This window comes from Nelumbo nucifera, chromosome 3 (genome assembly GCF_055504915.1).
Source record: "Nelumbo nucifera cultivar China Antique chromosome 3, China Antique-T2T, whole genome shotgun sequence".
In the NCBI taxonomy this organism is placed as follows: Eukaryota; Viridiplantae; Streptophyta; class Magnoliopsida; order Proteales; family Nelumbonaceae; genus Nelumbo; species Nelumbo nucifera.
This window is the reverse complement of record NC_142651.1, coordinates 33,538,899-33,565,525: the sequence shown is the minus strand read 5'-3', so window position 1 is coordinate 33,565,525 and position 26,627 is coordinate 33,538,899. Positions and strand designations below refer to the sequence as shown.

The window sequence follows — 26,627 nt, the reverse complement described above, 5'->3', positions numbered from 1 at the left end:
TTCATATTGATCCCTCGGACTCCTCAGAGTGGGTCAAGTATCATCAAAAGCACTTTGAGAAGAGAAAGGTGAACTGGTTCCTTATGAAGCTTAGACCTGAGTCTGAAATAATAAGGTCTAATATTTTGAGTAGAAGCACCCTTCCATATTTGGATTCCGTGATGGGAGAACTACAGAGGTAGGATACTAGACTTCTGACTGCTGCTTGTATTGATGAAAAACTAATAGATCCCAAGGTTGATACTAACTTTGTTGCACATGAGAGTAAGAAGCCAGCTACTAAGGATTTCTTAAAGGTCTAATGCTACGATTGTAAAGGATTTGATCATATTGCTTCTCATTGTAAGAAGAAAAATGTGTGTACTTACTGTAAGCAACATGGTCACATTATTCTGGATTGCCCTATTCGGCCAACTAAGGGTGTTCAAAAGAAGAACCAGCCTTGTCCATACCAGGTGACTGAGGGCCAGACTTCTTATATCACTTCCACCAAGTATGATTCTTCTACTATCTCTTCCGTTTTCTTTGTTATTGGCTTATCTGGTGAGTTTTCTAGTTAATGTTTTTCCTCTTCTCCTATCCTAAACCCTCAAGTAATTATACTATGATCCATCATAAACATATCATTACTACCAATGGTGAAAATTTGAGCATCATTGGTAGTAATAATTTGTTCCTAAAGCTTTCACCCTCCACTTCTTTCTCCCTTACCAAGACCTTCTTTGTCCCTAATCTCACCACAAACCTTATTTCAATAGGTCAGCTTGTTAATGAAGGCCACTGTTAGCGTAGGGGTATTTCTATCTTTATACTTATATTAAGGTTGTTGATCTGTAATATTATGTTAGAACCAGTGCTCCTTAAATAAGGGCACATATGTCTTTTCCATTTTTTTAATAAAAAAGCGCATGTCTGGCCGAATGGGTGTTAGGTTTTTTGACTTCCAGTTCGAACCAAACTTTCTCATTTTCTCTCTCTCTCTTTCTTCCACCTTTCAACCTCTCTCTACGTGACTGATCTCAGACAAATAGAACTCCAAGGCAGGCCGAATCATAACATGGTATCAGAGCCACTCGAATCTGCCTAGATTTCTATTCTTTGCGCACCCAATCTAGGGTTTCTCTTAATTTTCCTACATTCAACTGGAGATAAGGGAAAGGGCTGAAAAGGAGTGATCACCCTCTCCCCTTGGAGGTTTCTATGCCTCCAGTCGTGTCTTGTGTGGTCGGTTGCTGTGATTTCTAAGAAGCCCTCCCCTAATCAATGAAGAGAAGAGGGTCGATCTGTCTGGTGCAGTGGTTGTCTTGTGTGGGCTGATTTTCTGCTCGTGTGGTTGTTCCTTCACTGATAAGGTAAGAGATTTCTATGCATGATTTCCATTATGGATCAAATAGGAAGTATGTTTCAGATCATATGTTGGGGTTTCAGACAGTAGCGTGTTAGGGTTTATGCTGTTTTTGTGTATTTCGAATGAATAGTTGTGATCATATAGTGGTGAGATTTCAGGTAGTCGTAGAAGTAGGGTTTGTGGTGTAAAGAGTACAATTTTCAGCAACAACAAGTGCTGAAATCAGTGTGACGAGTGTGATCTAGTCGTGTGCAGTGTGCAGAATTCAATGATAATAGAATTCAGCAAGTGTGCAGAATCGGTGATAACAGAATGGGAGATAACAGTGATTGTAAACCTAATGTGATGGTGCCTACAGACTACCTGAATGTTCAGATGACCTCCATTAAACTAAATGGAGAGAATTATGTGCCTTGGGCTAAATCCGTCGAAGTCTTTCTGAAGGCAAAGAAGAAGGTAAAACACATAAGAGAGGAGAAACCCCCACTGACTCTCACGAGTATGAAGACTGGGAGCAAGAGGATGCTCAGATTATCACATGGTTATGGAATAGTATGGAACCCAGGATTAGTGTAAATTTCATATTTCTTGACACTACCAAAGATGTGTGGGACCATGCGAAGAAATTGTATTCGGGTCAGGACAATACAACTAGAGTGTATCAGCTGTATCAGGAGTACTTTGATCTGCAACAGGGTAATCAGAGTCTTGAAGAGTACTATGCCAGTATGAGAAACATACGTAATGAGTTGAATGTCTATCACCCTCTCACTTTTGATGTCAAAATTCAGCAACAACAGAGAAAACAGCTTGATGTGACTCGATTTTTTGTGGAACTGAAATCTGAATATGAACCAGTACGGGCTCAGATACTAGGAGGATCAGCTCTCCCTTCTTTAGAAGAGGTATTTGCTCGACTTCGGAGGACTTCTATCGGATCTACTGAGAACTCTAATATCTCAGATAGATCTGCCTTTGTTGTGTCGAGAGGCTGTGGTGCTAGAGGTGGAGCTCGGGGAGCTCAGTCTGGCCGTGGTGGTAGTAATGGTCTGGTGTATGGCCAAAGTGGCAATGGTGGGCCTACTTATAATCGTGGTGGTGGTCGTACTGGGGGCAGAGATTCAGGGGGAGCCCGTGGTAGAGGACGTGGCTCAGGCCCGAGGAGGTGCACTCATTGTGGTATGGATGGACATACCATTAACTATTATTATGATCTACATGGTCCACCCTCAACCTAGGCCAATCATGCTATGACTAGTGACACCAATTCCAGCTTTAGAAAGGAGAATCGTTCATCTAATCAGATACCTCCTACACCCACAGATAGTCCCGTGAAGGAGATGGTGAGTGTTCCCCGTGATGAATATGAGAGGTTTATCCAATCCACATCACAGCAGAACACGGCTACTTTCGCTCACTCAGGTATGGCTTGTTTGGCATCCACACCCAATCCCTAGATCATTGACTTTGGAGCCTCCGATCACATGACTGGAACTCCAGGTGTGTTTTCTTCCCCATCTCATTGCTCAGCATCACAATCTGTCACCCTTGCTAATGGTTCCACATCCTCAATTTGTGGTGTTGGTAATGTTGACCTAGACCCTGTATCCCTATCCTCAGTTTTATATGTTCCTAAATTGCCTTTTAATCTTATGTTTGTTAGTAAGTTGACCAAATCACTTAATTGCTCCATTACTTTTTATCCTTCTATGTGTGTTTTTCAGGATCTCAAGACGGGGATGAAGATTGGTGGAGGGCATGATGCTGGTGGACTGTATTACCTTGACGGTGGTGGAAAAACTTCAACAGCTCTCCAGTCATCCCTTTCTCCTCTCCAGTGGCACAGTCGATTTGGTCATCCGTCACTGAAAGTTTTGAAGTCTTTGTTTTCGTCTTTGTTTTCGTCTTTGAGTCAACTTTCTGTTTTGGATTGTGAGTTGTGTCAGTTTGGGAAACACCATCGTGTTCCCTTTAGTTCTAGGGTTGATAATCGTGTGTTGAGTCCTTTTTCTTTGATTCACTCCGATGTTTGGGGTCCTTATAAGGTGATGTCATATAATGGATATAGATATTTTGTCATTTTTGTAGATGATTTTTCAAAAATGACGTGGCTCTATCTAATGAAAGAAAGAAGTGAATTGTTTACCATTTTTTAGAAATTTTATGCTGAGATTCGTAATCAATTTGGTATTCACATTAAAGTTTTCCGTTCTGATAATGGCCGTGAATATTTATCTTCATCATTTCAAGAATACCTGGACCAACACGGCATTATACATCAGACCTCATGTACCTACACCCCACAACAAAATGGGGTGGCTGAGAGAAAGAATCGCCATCTCTTGGAAATAGTACGATCCCTCATGCATCACATGAATGTTCCCAAACCCTTTTGGAGTGATGCGGTGCTTACCTCTTGCTTTCTGATTAATCGGATGCCCACGTCCATCCTTGATGGTCATTCTCCGTTTACGATCTTGTTTCCCGCCTTGTCTCTGTTTCCTCTTACTCCTAAGGTATTTGGGTGTGTCTGCTTCGTCCATAATCTGGGTCCCGGGAACGACAAGTTCGATGCCCGTTCTCTCAAGTGCATCTTCCTTGGCTATTCTCGGACCCAGAAAGGGTATAAGTGTTACCATCCTAGTTCTCGACAGTCCTTTGTGTGTGCTGATGTCACCTTCTTTGAATCTACTCCGTTCTTTTTGGGTTCCGGTGATGCTTCTTCCTCCTCGTCACCTCCTCCTCTTCCACTTCCCGTTGCCGACCCTCTTCCCCTTGTTCCAGCCGTGACCAAATCCTTGCCTCCAGTGCCACCACCCGTTGAACGCCCACCTATCCGTCACGTGTATACACATCGCCCACGCGTACCAACTACTACTCCTCCGGCTACATCACCGTCGGCAGATCCGGCTCCAAACCCGAACCCAGCATCTGAGCTTGATCTTCCCATTGCCTTGCGGAAAGGTAAACACACTTGCACATTTCATCCTATTTCTAATTATGTTTCACTTACTCACCTTTCCACCTTCCATCGCCAGTTTGTCACCTTGTTATCATCAGTTGTTGTCCCTAAGGATGCCCAGGAAGCCCTTGCCTCTCCAGGATGGTGTCGTGCGATGGAAGAAGAACTTTCAGCCCTTCAACATAATCATACTTGGGACCTCACCGTTCTTCCTCCTGGGAAGCAAGTTGTTGGTTGTAAATGGGTTTATACAGTTAAGTATCTGCCTGATGGTAGTGTTGAACGTCTGAAAGCGCGATTGGTTGCAAAAGGGTACTCCCAAACCTATGGTATTGACTACACAGAGACCTTCTCACCAATTGCTAAGATAGGGTCAGTTCGTGTTGTGATCTCTCTTGTCGCTATGTACGATTGGCCGCTATATCAACTTGATATCAAGAATGCCTTTTTGCATGGTGACTTACTCGATGAGGTCTACATGGAGCAACCTCCAGGGTTTGTTGCTCAGGGGGAGGATGGTAAGGTGTGCAGACTAAGGAAGGCTATATATGGGCTTAAACAGTCTCCTCGAGCATGGTTTGGTAGGTTCAGTGAGGTGGTAAAGAAGTTTGGTATGAAACAGTGCCAAGTTGACCATTTTGTATTCAGTCATGACTCTCCGGGAGGAAAAATACTGTTGGAAGAAATAAGCTTGTTGGGTGTTAAACCAATTGAAACACCTATGGACACAAATACTAGGCTAAGCAGTGATATGGGTGAAGTGTTTGAAGACCCTGGAAAATACCGACGACTTGTAGGTAAACTGAACTACCTAACCATTACTAGGCCAGACATCTCATTTGTGGTTAGTGTGGTAAGTCAGTTCATGCAGAAACCTCTGATTCCTCATTGGAATGCAGTTCTGAGAATTGTGAGGTATTTAAAAGGGGCTCCAGGTCGCGGTTTGATATACAAAAGTGGCGGAAAACTTGAAATAGAAGGGTATTTTGATGCTAACTGGGTCGATTCTATGTCTGATAGGCGGTCTACCACAGGCTATTGCACTTTCCTGGGGGGTAACCTGGTGACATGGAAAAGTAAGAAGCAGACAGTCGTGGCAAGAAGTATTGCAGAAGCAGAATATAGGGCTATGGTGCATATTGCTTGTGAATTAGTGTGGCTAAGGAACCTTCTACAGAAAGTAGGGTACAACATCAATACTCCAATGAAGCTCTATTGTGACAATCAGGATGCAGTTCATATTTCTTTTAATCCAGTGTTTCATGAAAGAACCAAGCACATTGAGGTTGACTGTCACTTTGTGAGGGAGAAGGTGTTGAATGGAGAGCTAGACATACATACGTTAATACAGGAAAACCAGTGGGTAGACTTATTTACAAAAGGGTTGAGTCGGGGAAGAGTGGACTACATATGTAACAAGCTGGGATTATATGATATATACTCACCAGCTTGAGGGGGAGTGTTAGTGTAGGGGTATTTCTGTCTTTATACTTATATTAAGGTTGTTGATCTGTAATATTATGTTAGAACCAGTGCTCCTTATTTAAATAAGGGCATATATGTCTTTTCCATTTTTTTAATAAAAAAAGCACATGTTTGGCCAAATGGGTGTTAGGTTTTTGACTTCCAGTTCGAACCAGACTTTATCCTTTTCTGGTGCACTAGGAAGGTGAAAGGGAAGGGATGTAGGTTGAGCCACCTGTTTGCATTGGAGTTCGAGAAATCTCACATAGCCGAGTCATCAGCTTATTTGAGTTCTTCCTCATCTAGTTCCTTTTTGGGTCTAAGAAACAATGTTTGGGATTTGTGGCATAAACATTTGGGTCATTCTCATACTAAAAAAAAATAAAGTTTTTGTTTAATTCTGGTTTTAAAAGAAACAAAATTCCCTCTTTGCAAATTTCATATGTTTCTTATTATTTGAGTAAGAGTCGTACTTTACAGTTTCCTCACAAGTCTGAACATGCTACTTCTCCGTTTGAAATTATACATCTGATGATTGGACTTCATCTATTACTTCTCATTTGGGATACAAGTATTTTGTACTATCCATGAATGATTGCGCTGAGTACATATGGATTTATTTTCTTCAGCACAAATTAGAAGTCTTCCCAAGTTTTCAGCTATTTCACACCATGGTACCAATTCAATTTTAGTCTTGTGTACATATCCTCCATTCAGATTTATGGAGAGAATACATTGATGGAGACTTTTTGTCTTACTTGAAGACTAATGGGATACAAGTTCAACAAAGCTGTCCAGATACTTCTCAGCACAATGGTGTGGCTAAGCACAAGAATGTTCATGTTCTCATTGTTGTGAGACCTTGTTACAAGAGTCGCATGCACCATCTTCCTTTTGGGTGGAGGCAACTAGTATAGTTGTATTTTTGATCAACTACATTCCTTCTTTTATTCTTGCTAATATATCTCCTTCTCAAAAAATGCTTGATCGTCCACTGGACTTATCTACTCTTCATTTGTTTGGTTGTTTATGTTTTGCACATCTCCCTACTCGTGAACACTCTAAATTGTCTACTCAGTCTACTATGTGTGCCTTTGTAAGCTATAGTCTTGACCACAAGGGGCCTTTATGTTATGATCCATTTGTTCGGCGTATCTATATCTCTCGTAATGTTGTTTTACTTGAACACATATCTTTCTTTGTTGGAGTTGCTAGATTACCTGCTCCATCAGTTTCTATCTTGTATGACTTTGATTCACAAGATACCTCCTCTTCAGCAACTATGAAGTGTCTGCCAAAAGCATTTCAAAAGGGGAAAGAAGCAGGTGGAATAGATATCTATGGTGATGAAGTGCACACTTGTCGAAAAGAGTAAGCACGTGATGAGGAAGCATTTGTTCGAGTGGGTTGGAGGTTGTACTCTGGTTTGGGAGGGTTTTTTGTTAAGGGTGTGTGTCTTTCTTCAGGATGGCTATGTATTTATTTGTAATCTTTAATTTGGGGGCTCTCTGTTCTACTTTGGCAACATAACCTATCTTTCCTTATCCTTAATGCTTTCTATTATTAAATAAAAATTGTCAATTGTCAATGAGCATTAAAGTGAGCCATGTGACAGCTAGTTGTCAACAAGGAGCATCAATACCCCAGTCCTCATTTTCCACTTTAGCAAGCCATAGACCAAATAATTACCACCTCTTGGTCCAAAGCATCCTCCAAGACCACTCTATTAGATTAGAACAATTTGCACAGTTCAAGGTTGGTGTGGATACTTGTGAAACCCTCCAAAAGAACAGGCCTACTTGGTCCTTGTCTCCTCATATTTGTCTCATGTGCAATACACGTGGAAAGACTAGCTATTATTTACTAATCTCCTACTCATATGTTTATTGCATTTGAGAAGGATATTCTCTCTTTTTGGATGCAGGTGAGTGCCACCAGCTGACATGGGAAGACCAGAAACCCTACTTCAACTTAGTTAATGGCATCAGTCAAAATCGACCTATAAAAGAATCCAATCAACCTCAACTTATCTGACCAACTGATTGGAGCCAACCTCTAAGCTTTCAAGTTTGAATGGACTAACAACCACCCTATTCCTAGAAATTAGCTCTGCCCATTTTCATTGACAAGCAGGGACAACCCTATAACTCAGCTCAACCCATCTTCTTAGACAAGCATGGATAACTTGACTTGGACCATCTTCATGGATAAGCTGGAATTTGATCTTTGGATCATATGTCATAACTAAGTCCTAACCTGGGTCAGGCACGGCCAGGAGCTTTGACATACAACACACCCAGGTTACATGTCAACCATAACTTAGTGAGATAGAGTAGCCAACAATGACCAGCTAATCCAAGGCAAAGTGTTGGTGGTTGTCGCCTCTATACCTCAAATCATACATGGGTCAGAAACCCCAACCAATGTCGGGTTTCACAGGGACATGTGGGTTACCCTCAAAACTTTGTCGATACCGAGGCCCAACCAACCTACCAATATTTAGGCAAATAGTAAAGTATTTGCTGACCTATACGACTCTAACTTCAACTTGGAATATGCTGACCTATACAACTAATCAACCAACGCCTTTCAAACAATAGTAAAGTGCTCATCTCGGGAACAAAGTATGCATAACAAGATTGGAAACCTATCCAGGGACCTCAGCTAAGTATTAGAAGCGGACCCAGCTTCCTCTTCTTGGAGATTAAAAGAAAGTCATAAAAAGGAGAAAAATCTCATTATGTCTTAGAGAATAAAAACCTATTCAGGGACCTCACCAAACAGCTTGAGATTTTAGGTTGAACGGTTCCTTGACAATATGCATGCTGATGTTATTTATTGGGTTTGCTTCAACACTGACTATGTTAAGTTGATGAAGTTTAAACCAGGACATGAAAATAGCTTCAACACTGCATGTTGATGTCATTTCATATTTTCTTTCTCTGCATCACTCTATTGCATTTAGGAACTATTAATCCTCTTCAAGAGTAAGAAATTCAATAACCTAATTTCCAAGAAAGCACGAAAACCACCGACTTCGCTCTCGTTTAAAGAGTTTCTACCAACATCAAATAAACCAAATATTGCAATGCAAGTAAGCTCGAATAAATTGAAGTCCAATAAATTCAATCTTAATAACTCGAAAGTGATGGACATGGCCAATATCAATTCCGATAAACTTACCAACGACCCAGAAGTGATGCAAAGTCTTTTCAAAACTGTAGCAGAAACCCCAACCAGAACAGAGTCATCGAGAGAAGCCCATTTCTGGTCCCGAACATCACTTTTATCCCTCGACAAACGAAGAATCCCCGCCCGCAACCGCAAAGACGGTGATTTATTATTTTCAGGCAGCTGATTTCGTTGTACCCCATCTCTAGCTTCCGCTGAGTTCAATATGGAATCAAGGAGGTTCTTTGTGGATGAAAGTATAAGAGGCTTTCTTCTCTCCACCATTGAAACTTCAATTCAGCACAAAAATGGACAACCAAGGTAGTTGAATTAAGGTTTATGGAATCTAATGAAGACGGTGCTCTAGATAAGATGAAGAGCATAGGAGACGAAGATGATAGATGAGCGATTCAAGTCACCGGCAAAGCTATGAACCTGGTAGTGTTAGAGTAATCTAAAATGCGCGGGAGACGTAAATCACCTTGTTGCCCATCTCAGTAATGATGTCTTGCGTCGGGTTCGGTACGGGTTTACCTCAACGCTGACCCGACTCTCCATTGTCTCCAGCCGGACCCGCCTCGGTCCTGTGACTGGAGCCGGTACCGACCCGAACCGACTTACGAGTCCATGTTTCTATAAAAGCAAAAATACAAAAAAAAATAAAATAATTTTTTAAAAAATTGCATTTTTTAATAAAATGTTGTAAAATAATATACTTTTATATTATTTAATGTCAATTTATTATTACTATTCATTTTCATTTTTGTCAAAATAATAAGTTGATGCCGTATATGAGCATATATCTAAAAAACGGAATTAAGATATTAATTAACAAACACCATAATAATGTTAATATTAAGTAGCATAAATAAAACTTTATTAATACCTTCATATCAACTAATATTATATTCACATTAAAGTTTCAATAACATCTTTTCTCATCCTACTGTGATAATTATTGATAAATCTATCTTTTGTAATAAATGTTGGGTTCCAGTAGATAATATATAATGGAATGATGATAAGATCACGAGCATTTTTTTTATGGAATGGAATCAAACAAACAAATAAGCAAAATCAAAAACCCAAGGGAGGATAAAATGACCCCTCATAAAAAAAAAATCCAAATTAATAAATAAATTAGCAGTAACCCGTGCAATGCACGGTTTTTTATGTAAAGAGAAAAATGAACTAACAGTGATTCACAGAGGTTTTTTATATATTTGTATTTATTTACATGTAATGTAGTAGAAAAAAAATTATTTTTCTTTTTAGTTATTGAGCTTCAATCTTATTCCTTTTTAAGTAGCCAATAATGTGCCTAACATGAGATCAATAACCAATTTAGATAATAATTTCAAAATTGAATTGATGAAGATAACCAAAGGCTCATGTTGAGTGATTTTTATTGTTGAACTAAATGAATCCAATAAACAAATCTGCATTCAATTAACAAGATAATGTAGAAAAGGGCTAATAACCCATTGAAAGGATCAATTGTTTAAATAGACTTTTATATTTTGTAAAATTGGTTCACCCTATGTACTCGCGGGCAATTTTGGGCTTATTTAGGTTGATCCATGACCTAACCCAATTCATCTAATTAACATCACTACTTTATTATATAGAGTCAAAAGGGATTAAAAGATGATGAAAATATGGATTTAATGGAGAGGGAATATGTTACAAACATTAACTATTAAGGTAAGAGAAAAAGAAAAAGATAATAATGGTGTTATTAGATAACAAATATGGTTTACCTTTGTTATATTTGTAATGATTTCACTTATATATATATATGCCCATGTGCGATAAAGAATAATAAGAAAAGGCAAATGTATGCTCTATTTGTGAGAATACTCCTCACCACATGGTTGAAAATGGCCAATAGATTAACATCATGGTTGAAACTGGCTAACCTATTAGTTATAGAATTTGACTCTCAACATGTTATGATCACATATATCATGTCATTCACAAATGTACGTTTGTTATGTTTCCCCGAGAGAGACTGGGTTTAGTTTTCACAACATCATCACAACCTTTTTGCAGCCGTGCATCAAGAACATCTATGTATTTGTATGTTTTTATTCATGGGGGGATCTTCATAGTGAATTGATGCAAGTGACTGTGAGCATAATGTAAGGACAGATCTATTCCTAACATTGTTGGTACTTGGTAGTAAATAAAATTGTGCCAACATGTTCCACCATAATATGTATTTGCACTATTGCACATTATAGTATGGTGGGTCCCAATAGTCTATAGTGTGAGCCATATTGAGCCAATATGGCATGGATTGAATGTGACTCGGGCACCATCCATGTCGTTCCATGCTAGGCCTCGGGCCTTGGCAAGATGTGGTTAGGCAACACGGCCCCTTTCCTAGGTCAAGCTCGACACGACCCGTAGCTTGGTTCCTAGCTATGCTGGGTCTGAGCCCAACCTACTTTTTAATTCATTTCCTTTTAAGTTTCAAAACTTTTTAGTGTAGTTTTCTACTTTTTTTCTAAACTAAGGTAAATTATGAAAAAATATATAATAGTATAAAATCAACATGAAATAATAAGTTTAAAATTTTATCATTTCAAATTTAATGTATACAAAAAAATAAATAATATATTAAAAAGAATACAGTGGAGTTGATCATTCATTCATTCATTCAAATTGCTATCATCTTCTTCCTTATTTTAGGTGAAAAGCCATGTGTTTATGCAAATTGCCTGTGCCATTATTAGCTATTGGCTTCCATCGTGGCAATCCCGTACCCACACCGTTCCAACAGTTTTTTTACAACATTGCATTGGGAATATCTCCCCATGAAACAAAGCACATAAGTAGGGAGATATTCTCAATGCAAGGTTGTAAAGGCTGCTCGAACAAACTTTGCCATGACTGAGCCGAACTCCCATCACTGCTATGGCAGACAAAATCATGTATGCACTTTTTGCAAACTATTATTATTCCCTTTATAGGGACTAGTGAGCGTGCATGTGGCAATTCTAAATGACAATGATAACAATAATATATCCAATTTTATTTATTATTTATTATTCATTTTTATATTTGTTGTTTTTTATTATTAATCGAATGCATGTTGCAAAATCCAAACCTAATTATATAAACACCTCATCCAAATATGTGATAATTAGATCGAGTTGTGAAGTTTCAAATGTCATTGATAACTTGCTTGGCTATACTATTATTTTTTCAGTGTTTTATCCTTTTTTTTTCTGTTCATTTATATAAAAAAATGTAAAATTTAAACAGAGGAAATTGAATGAGGTGAAAAGTAGTGGTTCAATTTACAATTTAAATCGTACAATTAAACAGAGACTGAACTCAAAAAATGAGTATTTTAGTAAAAAAAAGTCCACAATCTTATTCATATTTTTAATAGTAGTATAAATATAGAATTATAGATGTGTTCAAAATTTTCCTTTTTTTTACTTTTTGTGTACAAAAAATTATAATATATCACAATTGCTTTTTATTTAATATGATAAATATATGATATTATACACGTGATTGCATGTTTTTTTGCAAAAGGTATGTATTTTTGTATTTTATTAATTTTTATCATTTATTTATGACATCAAATGTTAACACATTTAACCCAAATGTTGATATATTTATTATTAATTTTTATATTCCATTTTTGATTAATTTTAAATTATGTATTTCATTTTTATTATCAATAAAACAACTATTGTGTATTACATTATTGTTTAATTCAATTAATAAAAAATATCATAAATACATGTAATTTATTTATAATATTTTATATTTACTTTGTAGGTTTATCAATTTTATTTTGTGGTTGAATTGCTTAGCCACCACTTGGATAAAAAATTGTTTTGTTTTTTAATCAGTTTTAAAATATATGGGTATATATTATTAAAGATGTTGACGTAGATCTAATTAGTAACACTTAATAGTGAAAAATAACTTAAAAATATAGGGTTTAATAGGAGTATATTAGATTTAATACCTTAAGTATAAGACATAATGACAGGGGATTAAATGAGGTGGAAAATAATAATTGAAGTTACATTTTTCAACCTTTACAATTAGAGACTAATTATATGCACAAATATAAGCATTTAGTAACCATTAAAACTACAATAAAAATGACTTTTATACCTTTTCTAAAACAAATAAATAAAGGATAATTTTAGTCAAAAAAAAAGTTTTACATTCCATCCACACTTTTATATACGCTATAGATATATAAGAAGGATTTTAGTCAAAGATAGTCCAAACTTCGCTCCTTCTATTACTAGAAGAGGGATTTAGTATCACTTGATTGGAGTTCATCAACAAAAGGAAAAGGATTTTGGAAAGAATTGGCCACTGTAGATAGTAATAGAATATGAGAGTATGTAATGTAATGTGAGAGAGTATGAGAATTGTTACTATGAGAATGAGGGAGGGTAGGGGTTTTATAGAAATTGGCCAATTGAAGCTTGGGGGTTAATTTGATCCAAAACTCAAAATGCCATTTCAAAACTATATGTTTATGGTTATTGGGGAGGGGTATTCTAGTAATTTAATGACTACATGTTATTTGACTTAAATACCCCTAAAACTAGTTATGAAGTTATTAGGGGGCATTTAAGTTATTTGTTGCTCACACGATCCAAAATACAAAAATACCACCTAATGGTGGTTTATAGTTGTTTGGAGGGGGGTACTTTAGTCAAAATACCCCAAAAAAAGCAAATATAGCCATTGGGACCTCTCAAACGGCTATATTTTGTTGTGTCAGCATGCGATTGCATGCATGCCGTGCCAGGCCAGGCTAGGCTGGACTGGGTTCCATGTCGAGCCGTGCTTTGGGAGTCCGATCCCCTCCGTAAGCTAAGCCTAATACGACACAGTACTATAGTGACCACGTCGTGCTAAGCATGAGCCCTGGTGTGCTGGGCCATGTTGGCCCAACACACATTATCGCTCTAGGTCCCAGTCTTAGTAAGATGTGTAGATAGAGATTATATTGAAACCTAGTTGGGACAACATTTTTCCTACTAAAAAAACTTGCATTCACCAAGTGACACAAAATATTTATTTTTATAACTTTTTGGGGAAAATTCCTGATTAGTACATTGTACTTTAGGCATAATGCCACTTTGGTCCAAGAACTTTAAAAAGCGATAATTAAATACCTAAACATCCCATTAAAATGGTATTTTAAAATACACAAATGCCCTTTGAGTGTCATCTAATTTTCTTTATTAACCATCCAAACATTGACAAAAAATGAAAGTATTAAATCATTTTCTCTTATATTCAATAAAGTTGGGGTCACGTTTCAATGGGCATTCCAATGACCCCAACTTTCTTGAATAAAAGAGACAATGATTTATGATTGTTTTTTGTCAACAATTGGATGTTGATAAATAAAATTAAATGGCACTCGAAGGGCATTTGTATCTTTTCAAATGCCATTTTAATTGTTGATCAATAAGAGGTACTAAATTGTCACATTTTTTAATTATTGCATTTTAAAGTTCGAGAACCAAAGTGCCACTAGGCCCAAAGTACAGGGTATTAATTGTGAGTTTTCCTTTTTTGACAAATTTCTTAAACTACCCTTATGGTTTAGCAAATTGACTAACTATACCCCTACTGTTTAATTATTGTCTTATGCTATCCCTAATATTTTGGACAATTACTGTGACCATTAAAATGTAATGGATGAGATGGAAATATCTATTTTGCCCTTAACTCATTGTCTCTCCCTCTCCGCATCCAATTGAAATGATCCCACACTGGGTGGAGAGCAGCTGCATTGGCTTTGCTTGTGACATTCGCCAGAGTTTGTTCACAAACCTCACATATCCAGACTCTTTTCCTTAAAATGGTAACTTGGAGTCAATGGAGATATGAATTGGGGCTGTAATAGAAGATCACCAAAGTTTCACCCAAAACCTTCAATGAAAATATGAGAAAATCATGCTCTCTTCGTCTTCATCCCACCGGGAAACCGTGCTGGAAAACCATCAAGCCATGAGCGTTGGCTACATGTCAAGCAAATTTTCAGTTGGTTTGTAAATACCAACAGCACCGGAAGTTCCTCACCTCCAATATCCTAGTTGGTTCGAAAACCCCACTCATCCAACCACCGGCATCTCCCTAAGATCGTCCAATGAGCTTCAACTCATAAATGATCTTCCCATCACAAAAATTACACATGTTTAGCTGGACTGGATATTTCAAAACCCATAGAAATGAAATAATAGATCTGCCACGAATTTAGTAGAGCAATATGAAAGTCATAGTTTGAACTGACTCTTTTCCAAGAATCATAGAGAATGAAAACCACATTGGGTATATGTGAGATAAAGAAAAGCAGACTTACAGATGACGAGAGCCAAAGATTTGGGTCTGAAATCAACAATGGTTTTGTTGGGAGTGAGTGAGAAAATATAAACAAATGCCGAAATGCACAAAATCATCAATCGAAGAAGAAAACCCTTGAACATTGTCCTCGTAGTTTTTACTTTTTATCTCTTTATTTATTTGTGTATTCATTTTAAAATCTATTTTGCCAGCCATGAGCTTCAATCCCTTTTCTCCTCCTTGAAAGTCATGGAATATGACATAGATTTACCAAATAATTTGCTTAGTTTACCCGATAATGCTGAAATGATTTTTTGCACTAACTAAGGGGAGGGGGAGAAAGGGAGAGAGAGGGGCCAAAAGTGGAGGGGTCAGTTGGTGGTGTCGCTGGTGCGGAAATGGATAGATGATCGCCGGGATGGTGCTTCCATCACACCCTGGCCAATGTTTATTTGTTCTTCATGTTAAATTTAGGTTTTTAACGTCTTGATGTTGGGTTGCATTCACTTCTTAGTCCCATTTTGAATGATTATAACTTTTTGGTATTTAATAAATATATTTATTCTTATTTAATATATAGCAATGTTTAAAAATCAACCCGAAGGTTAACCCGATTTTTCCTAATGGGTCATGGGTCACCGATTTGTAGGGTTGTTCATGAGTCGGGTTGGGTTGGTTTACTGAGATTTTTTTCAATCGACCCGACCTAGTCGGGTTACTTGAGATGTAAACAGAAACCGACCCAGTGTTAAGCAAAATCGACCTGGTCGGTTTGAGTCGGGTTGGGTCGGTTTTGGCTCTAAGTTCATCCATGCCCCCCATGGCCCATGTGCCTGTGTGGTGCAAGTTTGGGTTGTTAGATATTTCAGTTTTTATGTAAAACTGAAATATTTTTATTTAACAGTTTTAAATATAAAATATATTTAAATTAAAATTGAAATATATATTTAAATAGTTAAGTAGGAACTAAGTCGGTTCGGTTCGGGTTGGTTTCGGTTTTCACACATGAAACTGAAACCGACCCGAACCATCGGTTTATGAATTTGTACAACCAGAAACCGACTGGTGCTGATGAAAACCTGGCTGACTCGGGTTGGGCCTTCTATGAATAGCCCTACTGATTCGATCGGGTGGGTCAAATGGTTCAGTATGGAGGTGTCATAATTAAAATAGTAAAAAATCAGATATTATATACACGTATGTATATATATATATATATAGTTGACAGTTGAACCATCGCCCGCTTACCTGGTCGTTGGTTTGATGGTTCAACCGTTTGGATCATTTGGTTCACTGACTTGTCAATGTTTTTTTAACAAATCATGGGTTTTATGAGAGTTGTACCCGGAAAAGTTGATCGGATGATGGTTTGAATAGTTAAACCATTCGGGTTAACAGAGCCCGACCTAGAAAAAAGTCGGGTTTGGTGCTTTAGGCCCGAGCCCGAGCTCACAGACTTAAAATTATGACCAAGCCTGACTTATAACAGGTTGGGCCGTCAGGCCACCCGACTTAGGGTTATTCACGAGTCGGGTTGGGTCAGTTTACTGGGGTTTTCCCAACCAACCTGACCTGGTCGGGTTACTCGAGATGGAAACCGAAACCGACCCAGTGTTAAGCAAAACGACCTGGTCGGTTTGAGTCGGGTTGGGTCGGTTTCGGTTTTACTCCTGTACAAAAAGGACATAGAAGCCTAGAAGGAAATATCTATTTTGAAAACTGAAAACTTAAGTTTTTAAAATATTTTTTGTAAATATATTTAAAACTAATATATATATATATATATATAAACAAAAAATATACGTACAAATATATTGGAATATATATTTTATGGAAATATATATCTTACATATTTCAGAATATATATTTTTTAGATATAGATTTTTTCAGATATTTCAGTTTTTATGCAAAACTGAAATATATTTATTTAACAGTTTTAAATATAAAATATATTTAAATTAAAACCGAAATATATATTTAAATATATTAGGTTTTTCGTACAAAACTAAAACTGAAGTTTTTAAGATATTTTCTGAAAATATATTTAAAACTGAAATATGTATTTTAGAAATATACATATATATATAAACAAAAATATACATACAAATATATTGGAATATATATTTTCTGGAAATATATATCTCACATATTTCAGAATATATATTTTTTAGATATAGATTTTTTCAGATATTTCAGTTTTTATGTAAAACTGAAATATCTTTATTTAATAGTTTTAAATATAAAATATATTTAAATTAAAATCGAAGTATGTATTTAAATAGATTAGGTTTTTCATACAAAATTAAAGTTTTTTGTGCAAATATATCTTCATTAACTGGATTTTTTTTTTCAAATCTTAAACTGAAACAAAACACAAATAAAATATATCAACTTGTAACATGCATTAAATTAAAAAAATTAAATAAAAAAATACTAACCTTTGAATAACTGAAGTTTAGACTTTGAGAATGAGACTTGAGCTTGAATTGAGAGAATGAGAACTTTGAGAAGATGGGAATTGGGAGAGCCAAGTTCAAATGATGTATTGAAGTTGAGACTTGAGATCTTCAAATTTTAAATTTTTGATTATTGAGTTGAGAGTGAAATTGTATTAGGATACTTTAAGACAATATATAAACAGTAAGATTATATAATTAATCAATTAGTTAAACAGTAGGTATTTTAAGAAATTTGGCCTTTTTTTTTTCAACCGCCCCGCCCGGGCACCGGATTTAAATGCTCTGATTTTTTTTATTTATTTTTTAGCGGGAGAGAAGTGTCTTCGTTAGGGCTCTGGTGTTCCTCCTAAAATTTATCGAACTCCTTTTACGGTCTCAGAAACCATGGTCTGGGGTCTGTTCCCCGCCGAATCTCTTCCAGGTACTTGTGTTTTTTACCTCAATGCGGCAACTATGTCGTCATATTTTGTGTTGTCGCGTCATTCCTATCTGAATGATCATTTGAGAACTAGGATTTTCTGAAAATTGTAGTTGTTGTAAGAGCGATAAACTAGGTTGTTATCTCTCGTTTTAATCATATGTGAATTAGGTAGAAACTAGAAATGAACATAAAGCTTATTAACCCCCACCCCATGGCGGCGAAGACGGAATTTATCAGTAATATCGTTTAGTATTTGTTTTGAGCTTTCTAAATATCGTATATTCGAGAAAAAATGAAAGGAGAGATTATAAAATGCGAATAGATTTTTTAAATTACTAATATCGGCTTGAAAATAGTGAATTCTGGTTAAAATGTAATTTTTTTTTGGTCAAAATTAAAATGTAACTTAAGTTGTCAGAGATATTCGCTTAGTGTTCCGAATAGAATGATTGTTTCAGAATCCCTTTCTTTCTTTCCGATAGTTGTCTATAACTATTGTTTGGAGTTGCTTCATAGTGTTTTTGATATAACTCATAAAACTAAGCAAATAAAATACTTTTATGTTTACTGAATAGATTTCCTTGCATACTATGAAATTTGTTTTAAATATATGACATAAATGCATATTTGTTATGATTGTACTGTGCCTCAGTTCGTGCTTGAGTTCAGCTTGCTCAACCAAGAAATCCTTCCTTTTATAACAGCTTGTGTTGAAATTTACTACAGCCAGTTGGATTTTACCCACTCCCACTGCATATAAGTTTGAATTTAAAAATCTAATGCGACAGTGACTGTCTTGAGATGGTCCAATTGAAATATGCGGAGCAGCAAGGTGTTTTAAACTAAATATATATTTTATAAGTAGCCCCTGTTCTTGACGCCAAGAGAGAAATTATTATTGGACCATAATATGTGAATATTATTGTGATTGTCATGCTAGTCAAGTTCAAGTTTAAATGCAAAATTGCAAATATGAATGTACATAATAAATAGGCGGATGCATGTATTTGAAAGTGGTTTGCATCAGTACAATCTCAACCACAGGACTCATTGCCCAAACCAAGATAATTTTATATTATAATTAAATTCAGCAAGAATGAGAATGAAAGAGAGAATAAGGGCAATTCACAATCACAAGGTACTGGATTTTTTTTTTTTTTAAAATTTCCAACGTAGAGAAGCAGAGAACCAAAAAGATTTCCAAAAAAGAAAAACACTGGATTTTTTATTAATTTTTTCTCACAAAAAATCCTTCCACAGGGTGGGGGTGGGGAATGAGAATTATGAGTTGATTTCAAACTACTCACTCAGAACACGGAGAACATGGTGACTGTGGGACCAAATCCATGTATCTCTTTCTTCTATATGAATTTCATATCAGGAAAGGCATTTATATCTTTTGTTTTGATTTTCCTAAGCAATATGATGCGTTTCAACTTTGCTGGACAACTTATGCACTTTAACTTTCAGTTATATAAACCACAAATTATAGAATGTTGTGATGGAAGAGAAATTATTTATTATTTGTTGTTTGGACAAATTCTATGATATATACATTATTTTAGGCCATGCTTTGACTGTAGAGATTGTTAAGCTTTGTTGATTTAGTTACTAAGAATTATTAGTTTTTTTTCTACAGGTGAACAAAAATATTTTATCTATTCCAAAGGGGCATATAAAGTTGGTAGAAAAGGTAATTTGCCAATTGCAATGGGGGAGTTATATGTTCTTATTAATAATCATGTTGCAGTACTCTCGTTTTTTCATTGAAGGATTGTGCTGCGCACTGGATATGTACATAAACTTATATGCTTGCATTTTTTGACTTGATTATGTTGGTCTAGCAATTTAATCTCGGCCAATTATACATTATTTCACCTATAAAAATTGTCACTGAGAATTTTATTACATACATCTAACTATCCAAGTAAAGTGACTATTACAATCCTTGAAGAAGGCCTTGTATGAAGTTTGTAAAATTTTGGCCAATTATACATGTCATTGATGTGAAAATGTATTTCTTTATGGACTTGTAGGAATAAGTCTATATGAATATTCCTCCAGGATTTGGCAAGGGAAGGTGTGTAGAGAGAAGGCCTTATATGGGTTAAAATGGTCACCTAGAGCTTTGTTTGAAAGTTTCTGTGCTGCTCTGAAATCGGGTATAATTAGAGTCAGGTTAATCATACACTCTGCATTAAGCAAGGAATGGGAGGAATAGTGGCTAGAGTTAAGTAGACTATTTGATCTAGCTACCTTCCCATGAGCCATTGCCCAAGAAAAGGGAAGATTGCTATGGAGATGCATAAGGGCAGCAGTGGTATGGAGAATATGGGAAGAAAGGAAAAGAATCTTCCTTGGCAAAGGGGTGAGAAGGCACGTGTGATGACTAGGGTGATACACTGGGCTAGAATGATGGATTTATTCTCACATCTATCCTTGATGATCTTTAGAAAAATTTGGGTGGTGTGGCAAGAAGCTCTTCAAGAAAGGGGCTAGAATGTGCTCTTTGGTCAGTTTCAAATGAAGACTTCATCAAACTAAACTTTGATGGGAGCAGTATTGGTGATCTGGCCCCTCAGGAATAGGAGGGGTTTCTGAAGGCTGATCTTGACACCCTGTGAAACTATGTAGAAACCAAACAGCACAGCAAGGGCTATCAAACTCAACCACAAAACATCTATACCTAGCTTGCTTACTGGATTATGCAAAATTACTAAGTGCCCTTCAGTGGGCCAAATATAGAACGAAAGAATGTTTTGATTTTCTGCTACAGTCCCATGGTGCTATGATACATCAGAAACATAAGGAACTTAAAATATATCATCTCATCTATTTCTTTGCAAATATTTCTTTAACCCTTATTTATTTGGAAATTCAAGGAAATTACTCGTGGTAGCAAATGCAATAAATGTGGCAGTAAGGCTGATGTTCACATGGAAATTATAGTCTGGTATGGTTTGGGCAGTCTGCATTTGCTTTGGTGTAAATATTTTATTTTTGAGGATTTTGTTATGATTCATAGCACTTCTTGTTCAAATTAGATGAAAAGATGATCAGATTTAGTGTTTTATTACTTGAGTTGAAAATATTATGTTTGGAAAAATTATAGCAAGTTCTTGTGAAAATGACACCCCTTTTAACATTTAAGTAAAAATTCTTTTACAAAATTTGTGGTGGTAAATACAATAAATGTGACCATAAGTCTGATGCCCACATGTAAATAGTAGCCTGGTATGGTTTTGGCTATCTGCATTTACTTGGTGTAAATATTTTATTTTTGAGGAGGATTTTCTGTGATCCATAACACTTGTTCAAGTTAGATGAAAAGATGATCAGATTTAGGGTTTTATTACTTGAAAAATATTGTATGGAAAAATTCTGGCAAGTTCTTGAGAAAATGACATCCCTTTTACCATTCAAGTAAAATTCCTTTTATAAGATTTGTTAGTGATGTCCTGGACTAGCATGCACTACTCATTTTCATGCTATCAAGATTGCTTATATTAGACGTGGTTTTTGTAGGTTGCGATGTGATTATTAATACAGACAAGGGTGTTTCACGGATACATGCAGAGATAATTGTTGATGCCATGACTTCATTTGATCCTCATCAAAACAGACCATCTGGTTTTCCTTTAGAAGTTCGTATAAGAGATTGTTCAAAGTATGGGACGTTTATTAACAAGAAACTGGGAAAGGGGGCAAAGGTTCATGAACATCCAAATAAGGAGATGACTCTGAAAGATGGGGATCTGGTATCATTTGGAACCGGTAATGCTACCTACAGGTGATTTGAGTTATTTGTTTGAGGTTCTTTGGTCATGTAATTATAAATTTTTTGGCATTAGTTAAGAACTTTCATAATCAACATGATAAGCTTTCTATTCTTATTTTCTTGATTCCAAGGTTGATTATAGGCCAAGTACATTTTGCCCTCTTCCATGACCTTGCATTTTTTTTGCAGGTTTTGTTTTGTTCCACTCATATTTTTTGTTTACTGCTCCAAGTCCTTGCGTAGTTTCCTTGAAGATAAAATTTCGTTAATTGGTAAGCAATTGCTGTGCAAATAAGACTTGTCCTTGTTTTCTGCTGTAATTTTTTTATTGATACCTAATTAATTATATTAAAGAAAACTGTGCAAGATTTTTGCTAATAGACCAAAGGGGTTACTAATAGGGAAAAGAAGCAAAACACTCAAAACACCTGCCATTAACTACAAACTGTCCAAAATCAACATACAACAAACACTACTCAAAGAGATGGCTAGCCTTGGTTAACCACCTCTTAAAAGTTCTGTTACATTTGTAAAATTGATATTGAGAAGGCCTATGACAATATCAATTGGAGGTGTTTGGACTGTGTTTTGGAGCAAACAAACATTGGGCAGAAATGAAAGAATTGGGTTAAAGTCCGTATAACCACCCCAAAATCCTTGGTGCTGGTAAATGGGCAGGCTTTGGACTTTCTCAGCAATTCAAAAGGGGTTAGGCAGGGAAATCTCCTCTCCCCTTTCCTCTTCATGTGTGTAGTGGAGATTCTTACCCAGTTAATGAAGAAATCTGAAGAGTTGGGTCTTGTGGAGGGTTTAAGGGTGAGCAGACGAGGGGAGAAGGTTCATGTGCTTCATTTTGCTGATGATACCATATTTTTCTTAGATGCCTCAGAGTATCAAGTTAAAAATCTTAAGAGGGATGCTGGCTTGGTTCGAAGTCTCTGGTTTAAAGATTAACCTGGGCAAAAGCTCAATCATTCCTGTGGAACTGGTTGTAAATGTAGAAAGAATTGCTGGAATGGTGGCTTGTAATGTTGATTCTCTTACAACAAAGTACCTGGGCCTCCCCTTGGATGCTAGGTGTTCAGCAGTAGATATTTGGAATCTGATACTGGAAAGAATGGAGAGAAAACTTGTTTCCTGGAAAGCGAAGTATCTCCCATAAGGTGGCAGGGTTACCCTTATCAAGAGTACTTTAGCAAACTTCCAACTTATTTTCTTTCTATTTTCCCAATTCCAGTGAAGGTGGCAAAAAGAATTGAGAAATTCCCAAGGGAATTTCCTTTGATTTGGTTGCCAGGAGGAGGAAAAGATCCATGTGGGACCAAATATGTAGGCCCAAGGAGGGCAGCCGGGGAATTAAGAAGGTCAAGTTATTTAATGAATCTCTGTTAGGGAAGTGGAAGTGGAGATTTGTCACAAACAGAGGACTTTGGTGGAGGAACTTGATTGTTGAGAAATTTGGTGTCTCTAGGGGAAATTGGACCTCAGGTGATCTACTTGCTTCTTTTGGTTGCTCAATCTGGAAAGAGATCTTAAAGCATTGTACAAGATTTCAGAATGGTGTTTCCTTCAAGCTTGGATCTGGTGACATGAGTTTTTGGCATGATCACTGGTGTTTGGCTGAACCCTGGAAGGCCCTTTTCTCCAATCTGTTTGCTTAGGCTCTAAGCACTAAACAGAGAAATTTCAGTGCCTGACTCTTATCAATACATTGGTGGTCAGACCTAATGTTCTCCCTGGTGGATGAGGTGCCTACAAGGCTACAATCTCATCCTGCCTGCCTCCAAGCAAGAGATGTACACAGTCGGTATGTTTGTGTCTCTCTTGTACACCTCCACATGGTTGCTTAGCACCTCACCTAGAGGTGTGCCACCAGGCATAAGCCTCCAATGCCTTTTAAAAGATTGGTAAGAACATCTTATTCCCACATTATGGATTGAGCATTTATCTAAAAGGATTTCAAATACATACAGAGGATTGATATAAAACAATGTTTTAAAAAACGACCCGGAAACGGAACTGTTTTTCTTCCGGGTCATGGATCAATGGTTTGACCGTCCGAGTCAAACGGATTAACCCGTGATGAACTAAATGTAAATAAAAATAAATAAAAGCACAATGGGTTTTTCTCCCTGTACGCTTATATAATAATTTATTACTTGAAAAAAGTATAATTTATTTGAATTTTCTAATGAATTGAAAATAATCAAATAAGCAATACATTTATTCAACACATGACACAACAGTTCTCGTAAAGATACAATAGTTTAATGGTTGTTCTTATGATCTTGAATAAATAATTCCTTTACATTAGTTAAAAAAATTGTAAAATGAATAATGGGTCTTATCAAATTTCAATACTTGATATTTTCACCTTACCTTTTTTACTTTTTGTCAGTTCACAGTTGTCATTTCAGTCTTTGATGAGAGGAAGCAAGTTTATCAATGTATTCATTTTTAACCTGCGAACTGTTGTTTGAGTTGAACGATTTGACGGTTCAAATGGCTGGGTCAACGGTTTGCTGACTTTTTCAACGGTTTTTGTTATAACTTCAGGTTAGGAGGTAAGTGGAACCGGATTGGTGACTGGTTTCCGGTTGAACGGTTCAATCGTCCGGGTCAACAGCGGTTTAAAAGCATTGATATAAAATGTCAATGGGAAGAAATTTTTAAGGGTTTTTTTAGAGAAATAATATTATTTCTTTTTTGGTTATGGGGCATCATGTACTTTTTTCTATTTGATATACATTCTTGTTTTGGGAGCTGTGATCATGGGTGAATCCATTTTATAAGGCTTCTTTACTCAAAATTTAATGAAATTATCCACTGCCTAAGAAAAAAAAACCATTCTGATTTGAACCAATTGGAAATGTTTAGGGATATGGTATGGTGGGTTGTATCTCTTGTTGTTACCTATAGAAATGTAAGCATTTTCTTGGGAATATTTGAAACTTTGTATGCCACTTCATCAAAGTGAATTCCATGAGCTAGAGAATGTACTCTTTGATCACATACTAAGTAGGTTCTCTATGTACCTGGTAAAGCAACCAAAAAAAACATAGAAACCCAAGAAGCCGCCCTTTGACAATTGCAACAATTTTTGTTTTTGATTATTTTTTTCTGCTGTGTAAGATTCTTATCTTGTTTTGCAGGACTACACCCACTTCCTGCAAAGCCATTTACTGTTTTTTGTTTTATTATAAAAAATAATGAATAATTTGCTCTTAGTATAGGTGCTTTTGCCACTTGTAATTGGACTCCAGAGTGCACACATGTGCTTGTTGATGAGTCTGCACCAGTCAAAGAAGAGCTGCTTGAGGCTGTAATGGCTAGGAGACCTGTCATCCTTGGCAATTGGGTTGAGGTACCTATTTACCCAAGACCTGCATGTAGCATATTTTTTCTATTGTTGTGCATATAATTCTATAAAACCTTTTTGTAAGGGAATATCCATGCTATTTCCATCTCCTTATTTTGTGTCATCAGCATGGGTTCCTTATTCTTTGTATGCTTTCTTTTTAATACATTTTAGAATTATGATGGTAGACATAAAAGGCACATCTACTTTCTTTGTAATCACTGCATTATACAAACTTGAAAATAACCTGATGCTAAAGTGAAGAAATCAAATGGAAATGGCTCAGAACAGTAGGGAAGAAGAAGAGAGGAGAGGAGAAGACAAGATCGTGAGCTGTGTTGCAGTTCCCACTATGTTATATTCTAACAAACCATAATGTGAAGTATAATGGCAAGTCTGCCGTTAGTAGGAGCAGTAGTGAAAAGAAAATAACAAATGGCCAGGTAGGCCCATTACATATTCAGTGCAATCATCATCATCATCATCGAAGCCTTATCCTAACTATATGGGGTTTGACTATATGAATCCTGTTTTGCCATTCCATTTTGTTTAGTGCTATATGCGTTGTTAAATTATTAGCACTTAGTTTATTTCTTACTACTTCAACCCCTGTCCTTTTTGGTTTGCCCTTAGTTCTTCTAGCCCTTTTAACTTGCAATAGATTGATTTTTCTTATTGGTGCTGTATATGGTCTTCTATGCACATAACCAAACTATCTTGGTCTACTTTCTCTCATTTTATCACATATTGGGGCTACTCTTAGGTTCCTTCTTATAACTATTTCGAACCCTATCCCTTCTCTTTTTTTCACTCATCCATCTCAGCATAAACATTCTGTCGTACTCATTTTTTTGGGCATGTTTCTTGACTGCCCAAACACTGTTCCATACCAGCGATCCAAAAGGTGCACCTAGGTGCATAGGTGAGGTGCATTTCAAGGCTTGTGCCTCCTCGCCTAGGCCCAGACACATCCACTTTAGAAAGGTGTGTGCCTGGTGCACCTTGTATCTCAGCCTAGGCACACACCTTTGTTAAATTTGGCACTTTTTGTACTTTTTAAGCATGATGGCTGGGGGCTCCAATGAAGAAACATGTAAGGCACATTTCAAGGCTTGTGCCTTGCCTAGGCCCAGGCACAACCACTTTAGAAAGGCGTGTGCATGGTGCGCCTTGCACCTCAGCCCAGGCACACACCTTTGTTAAATTTGGCGCTGTACCTTTTTAAGCATCATGGTTGGGGGCTCTGCCCTGGACCCCCAATTGAGCCCCTTGAGGCGAGCCCAAATAAGTTCATGCTAGGATCTTGATTTCTTAAGATCTACTT

At 36.7% G+C, this 26,627-nt stretch overlaps 2 protein-coding genes across 6 annotated transcripts in view; one reads left to right on the top strand and one right to left on the bottom strand.

Moving 5' to 3' along the window:
- PEX6 (peroxin 6) overlaps positions 1-9,396 on the bottom strand; it is an 84,506-nt gene extending 75,110 nt beyond the window's left edge. For all 3 annotated transcript variants that reach the window (XM_010251396.3, XM_010251403.3, XM_088900607.1), the window contains exon 1: positions 8,958-9,396. In XM_010251396.3, the coding sequence (XP_010249698.1) occupies positions 8,958-9,230 (273 nt within the window). In that variant the 5' untranslated portion in view covers positions 9,231-9,396. The remainder of the gene's footprint in view (positions 1-8,957) is intronic.
- Positions 9,397-18,011: 8,615 nt separating this feature from the next.
- Positions 18,012-26,627, top strand: part of NBS1 (nijmegen breakage syndrome 1) — a 31,474-nt gene continuing 22,858 nt past the window's right edge. For 2 of the 3 annotated variants that reach the window (XM_010251378.3, XM_088901455.1), the window contains exons 1-5: positions 18,012-18,167; positions 19,807-19,860; positions 21,693-21,957; positions 22,135-22,217; positions 25,179-25,309. In XM_010251378.3, coding sequence (XP_010249680.1) covers positions 18,131-18,167; positions 19,807-19,860; positions 21,693-21,957; positions 22,135-22,217; positions 25,179-25,309 — 570 coding nt within the window. In that variant the 5' untranslated portion in view covers positions 18,012-18,130. The remainder of the gene's footprint in view (positions 18,168-19,806; positions 19,861-21,692; positions 21,958-22,134; positions 22,218-25,178; positions 25,310-26,627) is intronic. The other variant, XM_088901456.1, reaches the window with a different exon arrangement.